Below are 18,105 nucleotides of genomic sequence, written 5' to 3'. Positions count from 1 at the left end.
TTTTAGTAGAGACGGGGTTTCACCATGTTGGCCAGGATGGTCTCGATCTCTTGTCCTCATGATCTACCTGACTCAGCCTCCCAAAGTGTTGGGATTACAGGCGTGAGCCATCACGTCAGCCTATTTTTATTTTATTTTATTTTTGAGATGGAGTCTTGCTTTTGCCCAGGCTGGAGTGCAATGGCACCATCTCGGCTCACTGCAACCTCCACCTCCCAGGTTCAAGCAATTCTCCCGCCTCAGCCTCTTGAGTAGCTGGGATTACAGGCACGTGCCACCATGCCCGTCTAATTTTTGTATTTTTAGTAGAGACAGGGTTTCACCATGTTGGTCAGGTTGGTCTCGAACTCCTGACCTCGTGATCCACCGGCCTCAGCCTCCCAAAGTGCTGGGATTACAGGCATGAGCCACTGTGCCCAGTCCTATGATCTATATTTCAAGGCTACTGAATAATTTGTCGATGAGGAAAAGCTTTTTGTTTGTTTTTTGAGACATAGTCTTGCTCTGTCACCTACACTGGAGTGCAGTGGTACGATCTTGGTCCACTATAACCTGCGCCTCCCAGACTCAAGCAATCCTCCCACCTCAGCCTCCTGAACAGCTGGGACTACAGGTGTGCGCCACCTTGCCTGGCTAATTTTTGTATTTTTTGTAGAGACAAGGTTTCACCACATTGCCCAGGCTGGTCTCGAACTCCTGGGCTCAAGTAATCTCCCTGCCTCAGCCTCTCAAAGTACTGGGATTACAGGTATAAGCCACTGTGCCCAGCAGGAAATCTTTATAGAAGCATTTCAATTCATCGAATACATAGGTAATAATACAACTGAGAAATTGGGTGGGCATGGTGACTCATACTTATAATTCCAGAATTTTGGGAGGTGTAGGCAGATGGATCACCTCAGGTCAGGTGTTCAAGACCAGCCTGGCCAACATGGTAAAAACACATCTCTACTAAAAATAACCAAAAATTAGCCACTACAGGTGGCACATGCCTGTAGTCCCAGCTACTTGGGATGCTGAGGCAGAAGAATCCCTTGAACTCGGGAGGCGGAGGTTATAGTGAGTCGACATCGAGCCACTGCTCTCTAGACTAGGCGATAGAGCAAGACTCTGGCTGGAAGTAAATAAATAAATAATGATAGAACTGGAAAATCACCATTTGTGGCTGGGCATAGTGGGTCATGGCTATTAATCCCAACACTCTGGAAGGCCGAAGTAGGAGGATTACTTGAGCCCAGGAGTTTGAGACCGGTTTAGGCAAGATGGTGAGACCTGGTTTCTACAAAAATTAAAAAAAAAAAAAAAAAAAAAAAATTAGTCACATGTGGTGCTGCATGACTGTAGCTGTTTGGATAGCTAAGGCGGAAGGATCCCTGGAGCCCAGGAATTCAAGTAGCGGTGAGCCATGATCACACCACTGCACTCCAGCCTGGGCCACAGAAAGAGACCCTATCTCTATAAAAAAATAAATAAAAATTTAAAAATTAGCCAAAACATGGGCCACATACCGAGACCTTGTCTCTACTAAAAATTTAAAATTTAGCCAGGCATGGTGGCACATGCCTGAAGTCCCAGCTACTCAGGAGGCTGAGGCAGGAGGATCACTTGAGCCAGGAGTGCAAGGCTGCAGTGAGTCATGATGGTGCCACTGCCCCTGTCTCAAAAACCAAAAAATTAAGGTATGGTGGCAAATGACTATAATTCCAGCTACTCGGGAGGCTGAGGCAGGAGGATGCTTAATCCAGGGAGGTCAAGCCTGCAGTCAGTTGTGATTGTGCCACTGTACTCCAGCCTAAGTGACAAGAGTGAGATCCTGTCTCAAAAAAAAAAAAAGCAGCAGCAAATCACCATTTGCCGTCAGGCTATGATCATCTATGGATAAAATCACTTGACAAAAAAGAACTTTACAATTGAAGGAAACTTACCTGAACCCAGTGATCACATTAGCATTACTAAAAATAGGAGAGTCAGACATCCTGTTTCTCCTGATGGGAGGCAATACACAGTTTACAGTAACACCGAAAAAGCTAAAAAAGTTGCACTCAAATCTAGTCAAGGCATTTAAAGCTAACCTCCACTTAACAAAATAATGAAAACAACACAACAAATTAAATAAGAGGTTTCCTGACTCTCAGCCAGCGAATAAATCTTTCCACTATACCACTCCTAACCTCTCTGACCCTCAGAACAAAATAGAAGCTACAACTGATTTTCAAAAGGCACTGATGGGCCAGGTGTGATGGCTCACACTTGTAATCCCAACACTTTGGGAGGCTGAGGCAGGGGGATCACAAGGTCAGGAGATGGAGACCATCCTGGCTAACACAAAACCCTGTTTCTACTAAAAATGCAAAAAGTTAGCTGGGTGGCATGCACCTGTAGTCCCAACTACTCAGGAGGCTGAGGTAGGAGAACTGCTTGAACCCGGGAGGCGGAGGTTGCAGTGAGCTGAGACACCACCACTGCACTCCAGCCTGGATGACAGAGCAAGACTCCGTCCCTGCGCCCCCACCCCCCACTGCAAAAAAAAAAAGGCACTGATATAGTTTGGATTTTTTGTCCCCTCCAAATCTCATGTTGAAATGTGATCCCCAATGATGGAGGTGAGGCCTACTGGGAAGTGTTTGGGTCATGGGGGCGGTTCCCCCATGCTGTTCTCATGGTAGTAAATCTCATGAGAGCTGATGGTTTTATAAGGGGAGACCCCTTTTGCTTGGTTCTGTTAAGAAGTGCCTTTCATGTTCCACCATGATTGTGAGGCCTCCCTAGCCATGAGGAACTATGAGTCCATTAAACCTCTCTTTCTTTATAAATTATCCAGTCTCGGGTATGTCTTTATCAGCAGCATGAAAATGGACTAATACACCCCACAGTAATGAGTGAAGTAGTTGTTAATGCACACAAGAGCTGCTTGTTTAAAAGAGCCTGGCACCTCCTCCTTTCTCTCTTGCTCCTTCTCTCACCATATGACACGCCTGTTTCTCTTTTGCTTTCTGCCATGAGTAAAACCCTTCTGAGGCCTCACCAGAAGCCAAACAGATGCAGGTGTCATGTTTATACAGCCTGAAGAACTGTAAGCCAAATATAAATTACCAAGTCTTACGCACTCCTTTATAGCAACACAAAACAAACTAACACAGGCACCTTTCTTCAACCAAAGCATTCAGAAACCATCTTAATTTTTTTTTTCTGTCTGCTCCCAGACTAGAACTAAGCAGCCAAAGTGAATGCTTAGCACACTCTCAGGGAAGCACAGCTCTGTCTTGCACCAGTGCCAGAAGCCACCAGAACGGTGGCGGAGGCAACTGGATGAAGACAAGACATTCCTCTCCCAGCAGTGTAACACCATCACAGGAACGGTTCTGTCCGGACGGCTGACTACTACTGGAAAGAAACCTGCTCAATTTTAAATCTGCCAGCCACTTTTTAAAGTTGCTGGATCTCACAATGCTAAGTACAAACAGTTACTTTTTTTTTTTTTTTAAGATGGGGTTTCACCATGATGGCCAGGCTGGTCTTGACCTCCTGACCTCAGGTGATCCACCCACCTCGGCCTCCCAAAGTGCTAGGATTACAGGCGTGAGCCACTGCACCCAGCCCTAAATAGTTAGTTTTTTGATCTGTGTCTGAAAAAGTACATGCAAGCTTAATTTTATAAATCAAACTGTATTCACTCAAAAAGGCAGGGTAATAGCAGAATCTAAAGAGAATCTTACTGAGAGACTTAGGTAAGGTGAATGGCTTAAGTACCAAATTTATTTCTGCACTTCAGATCGTGTTTGCATTCAGCAGCTTGCCCTTGTCATGTGTTAAAATGGCCATAAAATGCTGAGAAAAAGTCACAGCAGACTCTGACTTCCTGACCATACTGATGGGAAAGGTCACAAACATAGTCACCTCAAAGACTGGGTGCTGTAGAACATGTCTTCCTCCTCAAGGCCAATGATACTTCAGATACCAGATGGTTTCATTTTTCAACTGTGGTCCAAAGAGAGGGTTGAGTTGGGCCAGAATTGCAATTAGCCAACTAAAAGAAGGATGGGAGAGAACAACAATAAAGTGGTGAAATCATGTTGGAAAATGACCATTTTTAATTAGCATGGAAAAAGTGTACTAGCGAAACTTAAATCTATTCCATTCATACCAAACCTTCCACATGCCTTGTGCTAACAGCAGCACGTCTGATAACAAAACGTTTCCCAGGACGTAGCCTGCCTTCATCTTGAGACATATCACAAGGCAGTGAGGCTTCATCGCAGTATGTTTCTGTCTTTTCTCTCATTACCTGATTATCTTTCCAAATATCCAAGATTTCCTGAATTCATGATATCTTTGCTTCAAAGTATTTTCACCTAATCTCAATTTATCATCATCATAACGTCCAACCTCAGGAAAAACAGGTCTTATTTTATCCATTCTCCAGATGTTAAGACCCACAACCTATATGACACACTGATTTTTACTGGTAAAGGAAAGGTTTGATTTCAGCTTATCATCTTCCAATTAGACTATAACATGTAAGATCCCCTTCTCTAATCCCCATCGCCACTAAAATATGTAACACATCCTATTGTGGAACTTAACAAAATGGGCATTTACCTTGTCCCCAGTTTACTTCAGAATCTAAATAACAAGGTATTGCTCTGTATTACAGACTAACTATAAATTAAGTACAATGATGTCATATCTTACTTCAGGGTTAAAAGTGAAAAATAGGTTGGGTGCAGTGGCTCATGTCTTTAATCCCAGCACTTTGAAAGGATGAGGATCAGTCAAAGCCAGGAGTTTATGACCAGCCTGGGCAATACAGTAAGAACCTGTCACTACAAAAAATTTTTAAAAATAAGCCAGGTTTGCTGACTTGCACCTGTAGTCACAGCTACTCAGGAGGCTAAGATAGGAGGATCCCTTGAGACTGGGAGTTCAAGGCTGCAGTGCTATAATTATATCACTGCACTCCAGCCTGGGTGACAGAGTTAAACTCTGTCTCTAAAAAAAAAAAAAAAAAAAATTATCTTTAAATTTTCTTATATTACAAAGTTCTACATAAACGGTCTTATATATGATATGGTAATTCATATGCCAAATAAAGTTTGAGCTCAGACAAAAGCAAAGAACAAAAAGACAACATGCAAATATCTGGCTATTCAAACCATTTTTCACTTACTAAAGGAATATTTAATGAGCACCTACTAGGTTCCAGGCCTCAGAAATACAGTGAAGAAAAATGAAATGTCCTTATCCTCACAGAGGTTACATAATATAATGTCAGGTGATAACTGTTACAAAGGAAATCAAGCAGGGAGAAGGAATAGAGAATGGCTTGTGGGGGCATTACTTTGACAGGGTGGTCAGAGAAGGAGGTAACACTTGAGCAGACAGGGGAATGAAGCAGAATACACACTGCCTTTAGTTCCTACTCAAAATACAGTTGACCCTGAAACAACATGGGTTTGAACCATGCAGATTGACTTGGATGCCTGGGTCTGTTCATATGCCCACCTCTCCTGCTTCCACCTCCCCTTCCACCTCCTCCACCCTTTCTTCTGCCTCTACCACACGTAAGACAGCAGGACCAACCCCTCTTCTTCCTCCTCCTCAGCCTACTCAGCATGAAGACAACAAGGATGAAGACCTTTATGACGATCCACTTCCACTTAATAAATAGTAAATATATTTTCTCTTCCTTATGATTTTCTTAACATTTTCTTTTCTCTATCTTCCTTTATTATAGGAACACAGGATATAATACATATAAAAACTATGTGTTGACTGTTTATGTTATTGGTAAAGCCCCTGATCAACAGTAGGCTATTAGTAGTTAAATCTGGGAGAATTTAAAAGTTATAAATGGATTTTCAACTGTGCAGGGGATCAGAACCTCTAACCTCCACATTATTCAAAGGTCTACTGTGTATGAATTTGAACTTCTCTTACTGGCGGGCAGTGGTCGGGGGAGGAGGGCAGGGTTAAGGTAAACAAGCCCAACCAACCTCCAACTACAGATCTGGGAAAGTGAAATTTAGTAACATACTGCATTCCTTTCTTTTTTTTTTCCTTGAGACGGAGTCTCACTCTGTCGCCCAGGCTGGAGTGCAGTGGCACAATCTCAGTTCACTGCAACCTCCGTCTCCCGGGGTCAAGCGATTCTCCTGCCTCAGCCTCCCAAGTAGCTGGGATTACAGGTGCCTGTCACCATGACTGGCTAATTTTTGTATTTTTAGTAGAGATGGGGTTTCACCATCTTGGCCAGGCTAGTCTTGAACTCCTGACCTCAGGTGATCCACCTGCCTTGGCCTCCCAAAGTGCTGGGATTACAGGCATGAGCCACCGTACCCAGCCCATACTGCTATCCTTTCTGCATGGAATCTAGGGAATCAGTTTCTTTCTTTTCTTCTTTCTTTTCCTTCCTTCCCTCCCTCCTTCCGTCCCTCCCCCATTCTCTCTCTTTCTTTCTTCTGAAATGGAGTCTCGCTCTGTTGCCCAGGCTGGAGTGCAGTGGCGCAATCTTGGCTCGCTACAACCTCCACTTCCCGGGTTCAAGTAATTCTCCTGCCTCAGCCTCCAGAGCAGCTGGGCCACCATTCCTGGCTAATTTTTGTATTTTTGTAGAGACAGGGTTTCACTGTGTTGGCCAGGCTGGTCTTAAACTCCTGACCTCGTGATTTGCCTGCCTTGGTCTCCCAAAGTGCTGGGATTACAGGCGTGAGCCACCGTGCCTGACCGGGAATCGCTTTCTAAGGAAAAGCAGATATATCACTACAGCAGTCTCCTTTTAAACTTTCAGGACTTTAAATTTCCCTATAAGAGGGGAACGAGCCAAACCTCAACTAGGTCATTATCTGGGTGGATCTCTTTTCTCCCATTTGCTGTCATTTTTAGTGCTTTTCCAATAAAAGGATCAAAAGACTGATTCTGATCACCAATGGAGAGAATGCTGGAGAACTAGCTAGCACCGCATCAGAAGTCTGTGCCTACAGAAACAAAAGGTGATTTTGTGAGAGGAAACATGACACCTGAGGAAACCAGGCCAAAATAGCTCAAGCTCACTCACTTAATAAACAAAAAGTTCATTCAGATGAGATTCTCTGATCCATACTCAGAACTAGGGTATTAAACACAAACATAATACCAAGACTTGTAGTTGAGGTTTAACATCATCTGACATTACAAAAAAAGGAGGAGGAGAACAGCACAGGCAGACACACTCAAGAGCTCTGTGACTGCAGTCAACGCTAATGGTGCAGAGCTAAGAGTCATGGAAAATTCCAAACTAACCGAGGACTTCCCCAATCCCAGCAGGCAATACAAGCTGCCTGAAAAAACACTTTCGTAAGAGACTGAGACAACTGGCCAATGCTTAGAAATACTAAATAAAAAATACATTAGAATTTAAACTAGCCCGTCTCCTTTCGTAGCTAAGAATATATAGCACAGAATGAAAACACCACTTCCCAGCACTTTGTAGGATGTTGTATCAGAGTGATTCTCTTCCCCAGCTGCAGATTATAATCACTCAGGGAACTTGTAAAATATACTGATGCTATTTCTGAGAGTGGAAAAAAACAGTGACTCCTTTTCCTCTGCTTTCACACCACGATAATCAACACAGAAGACTTCTACAGCCAAACGTGTGGGGATTTCTCCCCACCAACAAGCACACAATCAATTCTGCAGCGAACACCAGCTGGGTGTCCTCCAATTCAATCCTGACACTATCTATCTGGAGCTAGCATCAGATCTCACAGGGTGAGTGCTTGGTTCCACAAGACTGCCCCTCACTTCTGATGGCAATCGCAAGCGCCAGGTTGTTCTACCTGTGCTTCTAACCAACTGGCTATAAACTGGGGAGGCCCCAACCCTCCCTAGGTTCAATTATTTGCTAGAGCAGGTCACAGAACTCAGGGAAACACGTTTTTCTGGTTTACCATAAAAGATATTACAGTCTGGGCATGGTGGCTCACACCTGGTAATCCCAGCACTTTGGGAGGCCGAGGCAGGTGGATCACTTGAGCCCAGGAGTTCGAGAGCAGCCTGGCCAACATGGTGAAACCCCGTCTCTACTAAAAATAGAAAAATTACCTGGGCATGGTGGTGCGTATCTGTGGTCCCTGCTACTTGGGAGGCTGAGGCAGGAGAATCACTTGAACCTGGGAGGCAGAGGTTGCAATGAGCCAAGATTGCACCACTGCATTTTAACCTGGGTGACAGAGTGAGACTCTGTCTCAAACAAACAAACAAAAGATATTACAGAAGATACAGATGAAGGGATATACAGGGTGAGCTATGGAAAGGTGCACAAAGTTCCCATGCCCTTCCTGAGAACACCACCCTCCAGGAACAGCTTCTAGCTTTCCTGAACCTCTCAGAACTCAGTCTTTTTGGGTTTTTATGGAACCTTCATTGTGTAGGCACGATTGATTACATCACTGGCCACTGGTGATCAGTTTAACGTTCAGCCCCTCCTTCTTCCCCTGAGGTTGGGCTGTGGGGCTAAAGTCTTGACTCTAATCTTTCCTTGGTTGTCTCGTGATCAGATCCCTCCTGGAGCTACCAAGGGGCTGCCAATCATCAGTCAACTTATTAGCATACAAAGAAACATAAGACTTTGGAGATTCCAGGGATTTTAGGAGTTGTATACCAGGAAATGGAGACAAAGACTAACTTATATTTCACAACATCACAACTTCACATTGAACTTTTCATTTAATTCTTCTACTAGGAAACAGGCAGAGAAAGGCTAAGTAATTGGCCTATGGTCACAATGCTAATTAGGTAGTAGTAGATCCTAGACCAGGAATCAGATCAGATTAATGTTCCCACTTCAAAAAGTGACCTTCTGGAATATCTGAACTGAGAACATTTCAGAAGGCATGAATATAGCTAAATCTAAATTGAGAATTCAGAAAATGAGAGTCCATCCACTTAGCATTGACAAGTCTTTGGTACCTTCGCTAAAGAATATCCAGAAGCAAGAATGAAGACCACTTTGCTTGCTCAGGTCAGTATTTGGAAACTTTTTTCTTCTTATTTACCATTTCTGTGTTGGTATCATATCTATCTATTTATAAATAGAGACGGGGTTTCACCATGTTGGTCAGGCTGGTCTTGAACTCCCGACCTCAGGTGATCCACCTGCCTCGGCCTCCCAGAGTGCTGGGATTACAGGCATGAGCCACCACACCTGGCCTGTGTTGGTATCATTTCAAGTCCTCTCTTCCAGTTGGTATGAACTATACAAAGTACTGTTGCTGAGTATAGTCACCCTATTCTGCAATCAAACATAGAAGGAACTTAATTCTTCTATGTTTAATGTTTGTACCCATTGCACTAACTTCTTTTTATCCTTTCCTTCCTTTCCAGTCTCTCCTGTTTTTCTATTCTCCATGTCTGTGACATCAATTATTTTGGCGCCCACATATAAGTGACAACACATGATATGTGTCTTTCTGCACTTGGCTTATTTCACTTAAGATAATGACCTCTAGTTCCTCCCACGTTGCTGCAAATGACATGATTTCATTTTTATGGCTGAATAGTATTCCGTTGTTTATATACAGCACATTTTCTTCATCCATTTACCTGTTGATGGACACTTAGACTGATTCTCTATCTTTGCTACTGTGAACAGCACTGCAATGAACATGCAAGTGCAGGTATCCCTTGGATATACTGATTTCTCTACCATTGGATAAATAACCAGTAGCGGGAATGCTGGATCATATGGTAGTTCTATTTTTAGTTTTTTGAAAAACCTCCATACAGTTTTCTATACTGGCTGTACTAATTTACATTCCCACCAACAGTATATAAAAGTTCCCTTTTTCTCTGCATCCTTGCTAGCATCTGTTATTTTTTGGCTTTTTTTTTTTAAAGATGGAGTCTCCCTCTATGACCCAGGCTGGAGTGCAGTGGTGTGATTCTCCTGCCTCAGCCTCAGGAGTAGCTGGGATTACAGGCGCCTGCCACCACACCAGCTAATTTTTGTATTTTTAGTAGACACAGGGTTTCACCACGTTGACTGTGGTTGGCCAACCAGGCTGATCTCGAACTCCTAACCTCAGGTGATCTGCCTGCCTAGGCCTCCCAAAGTGCTGGGACTACAGGTGTGAGCCACCACACCCAGCCATTTTTTGGCTTTTTAGTAATAGCAATTCTAACTGGAGGGAGATGATATCTCATTGTGGTTTTGATTTGCATTTCCCTGGTGATTAGTAACATAGAGCACTGTTGTCCATTTGTATGTCTTCTTTTGAGAAATATCTAGTCATGTCCTTTATCCATTTTCCAATGAGATTATTTGTTTTTGTTTTTTACTGTTGTTTGAGGTCCTTATTATTATGGAACTTAGTCCCCTGTCAGATGAGTAGTTTGCAAATATTTTCTCCCATTCAACAAGTTGTCTCTTTACTGATTGTTTCTTTTGCTGTGCAGAAGCTTTGTAGTTTAATACAGATAGTCTCATTTGTCTATTTTTGTTTTTGTTGCCTGTGCTTTTTTTTTTTTTTTTTTTTTTTTAAAGACAAGCATCTTGCTCTGTGGCCCAGGGTGGACTGCAGTGGCCCAATCACAGCTCACTGCAGCCTTGCTCTCCCAGGCTCCTGGGCTTAAGCGATCCTCCTACCTCAGCCTCCTGAGTAGCCTGGACCACAGGCACTTGCCACCACGCCTGGCTAATTTTTAAAATTTTTTGTAGAAACAGGGTCTCATTATGTTGCCTAAACTGGTCTCGAATTCCTGGGCTCAAGTGATCCTCCCACCTCAACCTCCCTAAATGCTGGGATTATAGGTGTGAGCCACGCACCCAGCCTGTTGCATGTGATTTTGAGGTCTTAGTCTTAAAATTTTTGCTTAAACCAGCTGGGTGCGATGGCTCACGCCTGTAATCCCAGCACTTTGGGAGGCTGAGGCAGGCGGATCACCAGGTCAAGAGATCGAGACCAACCTGGCCAACATGGTGAAACCCCATTTCCACTAAAAATACAAAAATTAGCTGGGCATGGTGGCACGCACCTGGAGTCCCAGCTACTGGGAAGGCTGAGGCAGGAGAATTGCTTGAACCCGGGAGGCAGAGGTTGCAGTGAGCCGAGATCGTGCCACTGCACTCCAGCCTGGCACCTGGCAATGGAGCGAGAGACTGTCTCAAAAAAAAAAAAAAAAAAAGAAAAAGAAAAAAAAATTTTTGCCAAAACCAATGCCCTGAAGAGTTGTCCGCATGTTTGCTTCCAGTTGTTTTATAATTTCAGGTTTAAATCTTTAATCCATCCTGAGTTGACTTTTGTATGTGGTGACAGAAAGGGTCCAATTTCACTCTTCTGCATATGGTTATCAAAGTACACACGCATGCACACACACAAATACACACACTCCTCTCACTTAAGAAAAAAACCAAGAAACCACAGTTCAAGAAAATTCCAGAGGCCAAGGTGGGCTGATCACCCGAGGTCAGGAGTCCAAGACCAGCCTGGCCAACATGGCAAACCACTGTCTCTACTAAAAATACAAAAATTAGCCGGGTGTGGTGGCATATGCCTGTAGTTCCAGCTACTCGGGAGGCTGAGGCAGGAGAATCACTTGAACCTGGGAGGTAGAGGTTGCAGTAAGCTGAGTTTGTGCCACTGCACTCCAGCCTGGGTGACAGAGTGAGATTAAAAAAAAAAAAAAAATTCCTTGGGAAACAGTCTAGTCCAGTTCATTTGAAATTTCACAGAGGAATTTACCCCCCAATCAGCTGAGCTCTGTGCCTGCCCCTCTGACTACCTCCTGACTTAAAATTTCCCTTTAAAGCTGATAAACATGTAGAGAACTGGAAGGGAAAAAAAATCCACTCTGAATTGATGGAAGTGGGTGGAGGAAGAGATCATATTCCAATGAATCTATTGCTTCATGTGTACAAGAAAAGGAACTAAATGTACCTTTCATGTTTGCCCAAACTGTACTGCATGTCTTCAGAACCTGAAGGCTACCCTGATAACCAATCTGAGGTTATTCAAACAATTGAGGTAGCTATGGCGGAATAATGTCTTCAGAGAACTGCAGAGCTGGAATGGATCTGAGGTCAAGTTCAAGTCTGCATTTTAACGATTAGGAAATCAAATCCTAGTGAGCCTACTAATACCCCAGAGAGAATTAGTGATAGAGCTGGAAGAGGGGAACCCTGGACTCCTGAGTCCCATTATACCAGGCTGTTTGTATAGGCTATTAAGGATGAAACAGGCCGGGCACAGTGGCTCATGCCTGTAATCCCAGCACTTTGGGAGGCCCAGGCGAGGGGATCACCCAAGGTCAGGAGTTCAAGACCAGCCTGACCAACATGGAGAAACCCCCTTCTCTACTAAAAATACAAAATTAGCAAGGCGTGGTGGTGCATGCCTGTAATTCCAGCTACTTGGGAGGCTGAGGCAGAAGAATTGTTTGAACCTGGGAGGTGGAGGTTGAGATGAGCCAAGGTCGCGCCATTGCACTCCAGCCTGGGTAACAAGAGTCAAACTCTGTTTCAAAAAAAAAAGGATGAAACAGGCCAGGTGTGGTGGCTCATGTCTGTAATTCCAACACTTTGGGAGGCCAAGGCAGGTGGATTGCTTGAGCCCACGAGTTCAAGACCAGCTTGAGCAACATGGTGAGACCCCCCATCTCTACAAGAAAAAATTTTTTCAATTAGCCAGGCGTGATGGTGCATGCCTATAGTCCCAGTTACTCAGGAAGCTGAGGTGGGAGAATGAGTTGAGCCCTGGAGGTCGAGGCTGCAGTGACCCATGATCATGCCACTGCACTCTAGCCTGGGCAACAGAGCAAGACCCTGTCTCACAGAAAAAAAAAAAAAAAGATAAATCAGGCAGCCTAGGGATTCTTCATTTATTTCATTTAGCAGTGCCATGTTCCATGTTAGCCTCTAAGGATGTGAAGAGGAGTTGGTTGAGGGGCCAACCCAAAGGGACTCGTGAGCTGTGAGAAATAAACCAAGGAGAGTAGCAGAGTGTGCTTTCATAGAGTTTTGCATGGGTGCTTCATACTATAAACCCTCCCTGGCTACTTCTTAGGAGCTCAGCTCTTGGTTACTAGAACTCTCCCAGCATAAAATATGCCCTCACCACTATACTCAGCTCTCTCAAGTGCTGCTTTGTTCCTCTGTTCCACATTCAGCTATAAGAACAGGGAACAAAGGCACGGGTTACTTCCTGGTGACACACAGATTGAGCAGTCTCAGTTTCCCTGCTGGAATGGGGAAGTCCAGGCAGGACCTCTCTTCTGATCCACTGTCCCTCCAGCCAGGGCCATAACAGGAGTGACCTCTGTCTGTGAGCTCCTTAAGAGACAGCAGAAATGCAGGTAAGTGATTTGCCCCAGTGCCAGTAAAATGACCTCTGTCAAATCCTCTCATCCCTACTGAATGATACAAATACTTTCAAGAGCAGCAACATTAGTAGATACTCCTAGAAAACATGGGATTCGGTATTAGAGTTGGATTTTAATTCCAGCAACACTAAATACTGGTGAAATGAACCCAGGCAAATGTCCTTAAAACCCCATGCCCCAGTGTCTCCTGTTGTAAAATGGTGATAATAGTCCTTGCCTCAACGTATTACAATTTAAAGAGATAATATAAATAAAGTGCTCTATGCAGTGGCTGACAAATAGATGTTCAATAAACACTAGTTATTCCTTCTCTTCTCTGTAAGACAGCTAAAAATGTATTCAAGCCAAAGAATGAACTACAACCTATTTAACTTCACAAAGGAGTTTCTCATGTAGCACTGAGTCATTCTCATCTCCATCTCCTCTCCCGTGACCACCCACTCTGTTGCAGGCAGATTTCAATTCTCCCGAGGTTCCCTCCTCTCAGTATATACTCTCCGTATAAAACTCCATGAATCTGACAGGACAGTCACTCCATGGTTAGATTATATTATCTGATACAGCTGGCTTTAAGAAAGTGGCTATCCAGGTCAGATGCAGTGGCTCACGCCTGTAATCCCAGCACTTTGGGAGGTTGAGGCGGGTGGATCATGAGGTCAGGAGTTTGAGACCACCCTGACCAACATGGTAAAAATACCTCTCTACTAAAAATACAAAATATTAGCCAGGCGTGGTGACGCACACCTGTAATCCCATCTAATCCCAGCTACTTAGGAGGCTGAGGCAGGAGAATTGCTTGAACCCAGTAAGCAGAGGTTGCAGTGAGCTGAGATTGCACCACAGCATTCCAGCCTGGGTGACAACGAAAGACTCCATCTCAAAGAAAGAAAGGAAAAAAAAAGAAGTGATTATCCTGAGTGAATGTGACCTATTCAGTGAATTTTTGTTTTTTTCTTTGAGATGGGAATTTGGCTATGTTGTCCAGGGTGGTCTTGAACTCCTGGCTTTTAGCAATCCTCCCATCTCAGCCTCCTGAGTAGTTGGGATTACAGGCATGAGCTGCCACCACTGGGCAGGGCTTCAAGCAAGTTTTTTTTTTTTTAATTTGTATTTTTTCAGACAGGCTTGCTCTGTCACCCAGGCTGGAGTGCAGTGGGGTGATCTTGGCTCACTGCAACCTCCGCTTCCTAGATTCAAGTGACCTTGTGCCTCAGCCTCCCGAGTAGCTGGGATTAAAAGTGCATGCCATCATGCCTGGCTGATTTTTCTATTTTAATTTATTAGAGACAGGGTTTCACCATGTTGCCTAGGCTGGTCTTGAACTCCTGGCCTCAACTGATCTGCCTGCCTTGGCCTCCCAAAGTGCTAGGATTACAGGCATGAACCACCCACACAGCCCTCAGATGAGTTCTTAAAAGGAACAGGACTGTCCCTGACAAAGACATTTGGAGTCTGTGTTTCAGTCATTAATTTTTTGCCTCTCAGCACTGAACACACCCCTCAATGTGTGCTTTGTGATAAACAAGTGAATTACTTTATTTCTCCTATAAAGTGAGCACGCTGTTAAGCTTTCTCAGTAGAGGAAGCTGGAGGGACATTTCAGGTGTAGGCTGGAGGTCACAGAGTGGGTGTGAGAACATTTGGTGAAGCCTACTAAGGCTTGAGGCCAGAACATGGTATCTCTCTGATCTTGTAGCCTTGCCCTGGCAATAACTTCAGCAGCCCTCTCGACATGTTCAACAAAGCCCCTGCAAGGTATACATGCTTTGAAGGCCTCCTGTTCTTATGGAGACAGGGACTCCCACTACATCCATGCCCCCGATGACCTCTCCCGCTGCTTGTACTCCAGAAGAGGCCAACTGCTTCCCCAGAAACTCCAGGCAAACTCTGGTCTGGCCAAACCAACAAACTCCTTTGCTATCTGATGGGTTCAACCATACTTTCTCTAGTGAGGTCTGAACCCCTTTCAAGTCTGTCCTTTGGGTACTCTCCCTCAGTCCTAGGGAACCAAATATAGTTCTTTATATCTTTTAGTAACTATTTTGCCATAATTAATAATTCTGAAATCTCTCTCAATCTATTTTGGTTTGGGTGGCTACCTAATTCACAAAAAAAAAATAATAATTCTTTAATTTTCTCCTGTTTAACTATGTGGTTTCTATCTCCTTATTGAACCCTAGACTGCTATAGGATGAGATGATTTGACACAAAGGAGATTCTCTTTTCCTGGCTGTGAAAATGGAGGAACCATATGGCCAGGAATGCAGGTGGCCTCTAGGAGCTGAGAGGGGTCCCAACTGACAGCCGGCAAGGAAACAGGGATCTCAGTTCTATAATTACATGGAACTGAATTCTGACAGCCATGAGAGTTTGGAAGAGAAGATCAAGCTTCAGATTAGAACTTATAAACATGACCAGGTGTGATGGTTCACTCCTGTAATCCCAGCACTTTGGGAGGCTGAGATGGGCAGATTGCTTCAGCTCAGGGTTCAAGACCAGGCTGGGCAACGTGGTGAGACTCCATCTCAATAAAAGAAAATAAAAATTTAAAAAGTCATAAACACGTTTTCCATTAACCTAATGCCAACCTATGGCTATTTCACTACCAAAGAAATATGCTCTATTTTTGACAATTCTAAACTTGAAATATATTTCCTTTTTTCTCTCCATACTTATTTTCTTCCACCTCAAAGTGTGAAAATTCCTCTTATCTGCCAAGTTATGAAGAAAAAAATTATAAAGTCAGACTAAGAAAAATAAACTTTTCCATATAGCAGGTAATATGCTGGGCCAGGTACCTAGATTTCCCTTCCCTTTCCCTATAAACAAACGTCTCAAATGTATCCATGAGAAATTCAAGCAATTCTTAGGCCAAAAACAACAACAACAACAACAAACCCAACTGAAGGCAATTACTCAGAGAGGAAGGTGACTACAGGTTGCTTTCTACACCTTGAGTGTATGTAACAAACAAGATGAACTTGAGCTTTTGTTTACAGACCTGAAAGGGCACAGGAAACAGTAGACAAGGCCCAGGGCCTGTCCAGAGTCGAGTTTAATAAAATCTTCATCCCCTCCAAAAACTAGGACCCTAAAACATTATACCTTGAATTAAGCATAAATCAATCAAAACTCAAGAGGAAAGAAAGGGAGAAACAGAAAAATCCACAATCATAGCTGGTGATTTTTAGCATCCCTCTTTTCTTAATTAATAGTAGTAGACAAAAAAAAAAAAAAAAAAAAAAAAAAAAAAAACCCAATAAGGACACAGAAAATTTGAACCATCTTGACCTGATATAGAATACTAAAACTTCGGAATATAGATTCTTTTCAAGTGCACACGAAATGGCTAAGATAGTCCACATGCAGGGTCATAAAGTAAGTCCCAATCTGAAAAGACTGAAATCTTAAAGAGTATGTCTTCTGACCACATGGAATTAAATGATAAATCAATTAATGATAAGAAGATATCTGGAAAAGCACCAGATATTTATAAATTAATAAAAAAAAAAAAACAGAAACTAAACACCATAATTCTGAATAACCAATTGGTTTAAAAAAATTACAAGAAAAATTAGAAAATATTTCAAAAGGAGTAAAATGAAAACATACCATATCAAAATTCGTGGGATGTCACCGAAGCAGTGATTACAGGGAATTTTATTGTATTAAATGATTACACTAGAAAAGACTAAATCCAAAGTAAGAATTGGAAGGAAATAATAATGTGCAGATGGCAACATTGAAATGAACAAAAAAATACGGAAAAGAAACAAAGCTAAAATTTTGATTGTTTGAAAAGATTAATAAAATTGATAAATCCCTAACTACTTCATTAAAAGAGCATTAAAAATGACATTAAAATACTCAATACATTAAAATAACAAGAGACATACCAGGCGCAGTGGCTCACACCTATAATCCTAGCACTTCGGGAGGCCAAGGCAGGCAGATTGTTTGAGCCCAGGAGACCAAGACCATCCTGGGCAACATGGCAAAACCCTGTCTCTATTAAAAAACAAAAACCCCTAAAACCCAAGAGACATGCGAGATCGCTGCACCAAAAATTACAAAATATTTTTGAGAGAAACAAAAGAAAACCTAAATACATGGAGAGATCCCATGAGGCTGGACATAGAGATGCTATTGAGATTAGGAAACTCTTCTGATGAAGCTAGGAAAAAAAAAAAAAGGAAAGAAAAAGAGATTAGGAAACTCAACATCATGAAGATGTCAGTTCTCTTCAAATTGATATATTCAACACAACCCAAGTTAAAATCCCAACAGAGTTTTCTTTTTTTTTTTTTTTGGTAGAAACTGACTAGTTGATTTTAAAATATATATGGCTATTTTAGAATAACCAAAACAATCTTGAAGCACAAAGATGGAGGACTCACACTTTCTGATTTTAACACAAATCTGCAATACTCAAGATAGTATAATATTACCACAAGGCTAGACAAAGAGATCAATGAACAGAAGAGACAATCCAGAGCCAGACTCATAAGATATGATCATGTAATTTTGGATGAAAATGCCAAAGCAATTTCACGGAGAAAGGATTTTCAAAAGCCGGTGCAGTAACAACTGGATATCTATGCTGGGAAAACAAAGCAAAACGGAAAAATGAAAACAAGGCAAGACCTGTACCATTTTAGTATCTACAGCAGTCATGTCTAACTGCAAAAACCCTCTCCACTGCCATGCTATTCTGGAAAGCCTTCAGGTCCAAGTTCTCGCCTAATAACA

The 18,105-nt window shown here is 42.9% G+C and overlaps 1 protein-coding gene and 1 non-coding gene across 2 annotated transcripts in view; both read right to left on the bottom strand.

Annotated features, from left to right (window-relative positions):
• ATP6V0E1 (ATPase H+ transporting V0 subunit e1) overlaps positions 1-18,105 on the bottom strand; it is a 51,906-nt gene that overhangs the window by 9,634 nt on the left and 24,167 nt on the right. The window contains exon 3 of the mRNA XM_012461153.3: positions 3,898-4,027. Within this exon, the coding sequence (XP_012316576.1) occupies positions 3,934-4,027 (94 nt within the window). The 3' untranslated portion in view covers positions 3,898-3,933. The remainder of the gene's footprint in view (positions 1-3,897; positions 4,028-18,105) is intronic.
• On the bottom strand, positions 3,189-3,389 carry LOC135275205 (small nucleolar RNA SNORA74). Its single transcript, XR_010342902.1, has one exon. It is a non-coding gene; the product is annotated as a small nucleolar RNA SNORA74 (small nucleolar RNA).

Source organism: Aotus nancymaae, unplaced genomic scaffold (genome assembly GCF_030222135.1).
Source record: "Aotus nancymaae isolate 86718 unplaced genomic scaffold, 86718_ANA_hifiasm-v0.15.2.pri h1tg000015l_1, whole genome shotgun sequence".
NCBI lineage: Eukaryota > Metazoa > Chordata > Mammalia > Primates > Aotidae > Aotus > Aotus nancymaae.
Note: the sequence above shows the minus strand (reverse complement) of the source record. Positions and strands in the feature narration are given on the sequence as shown.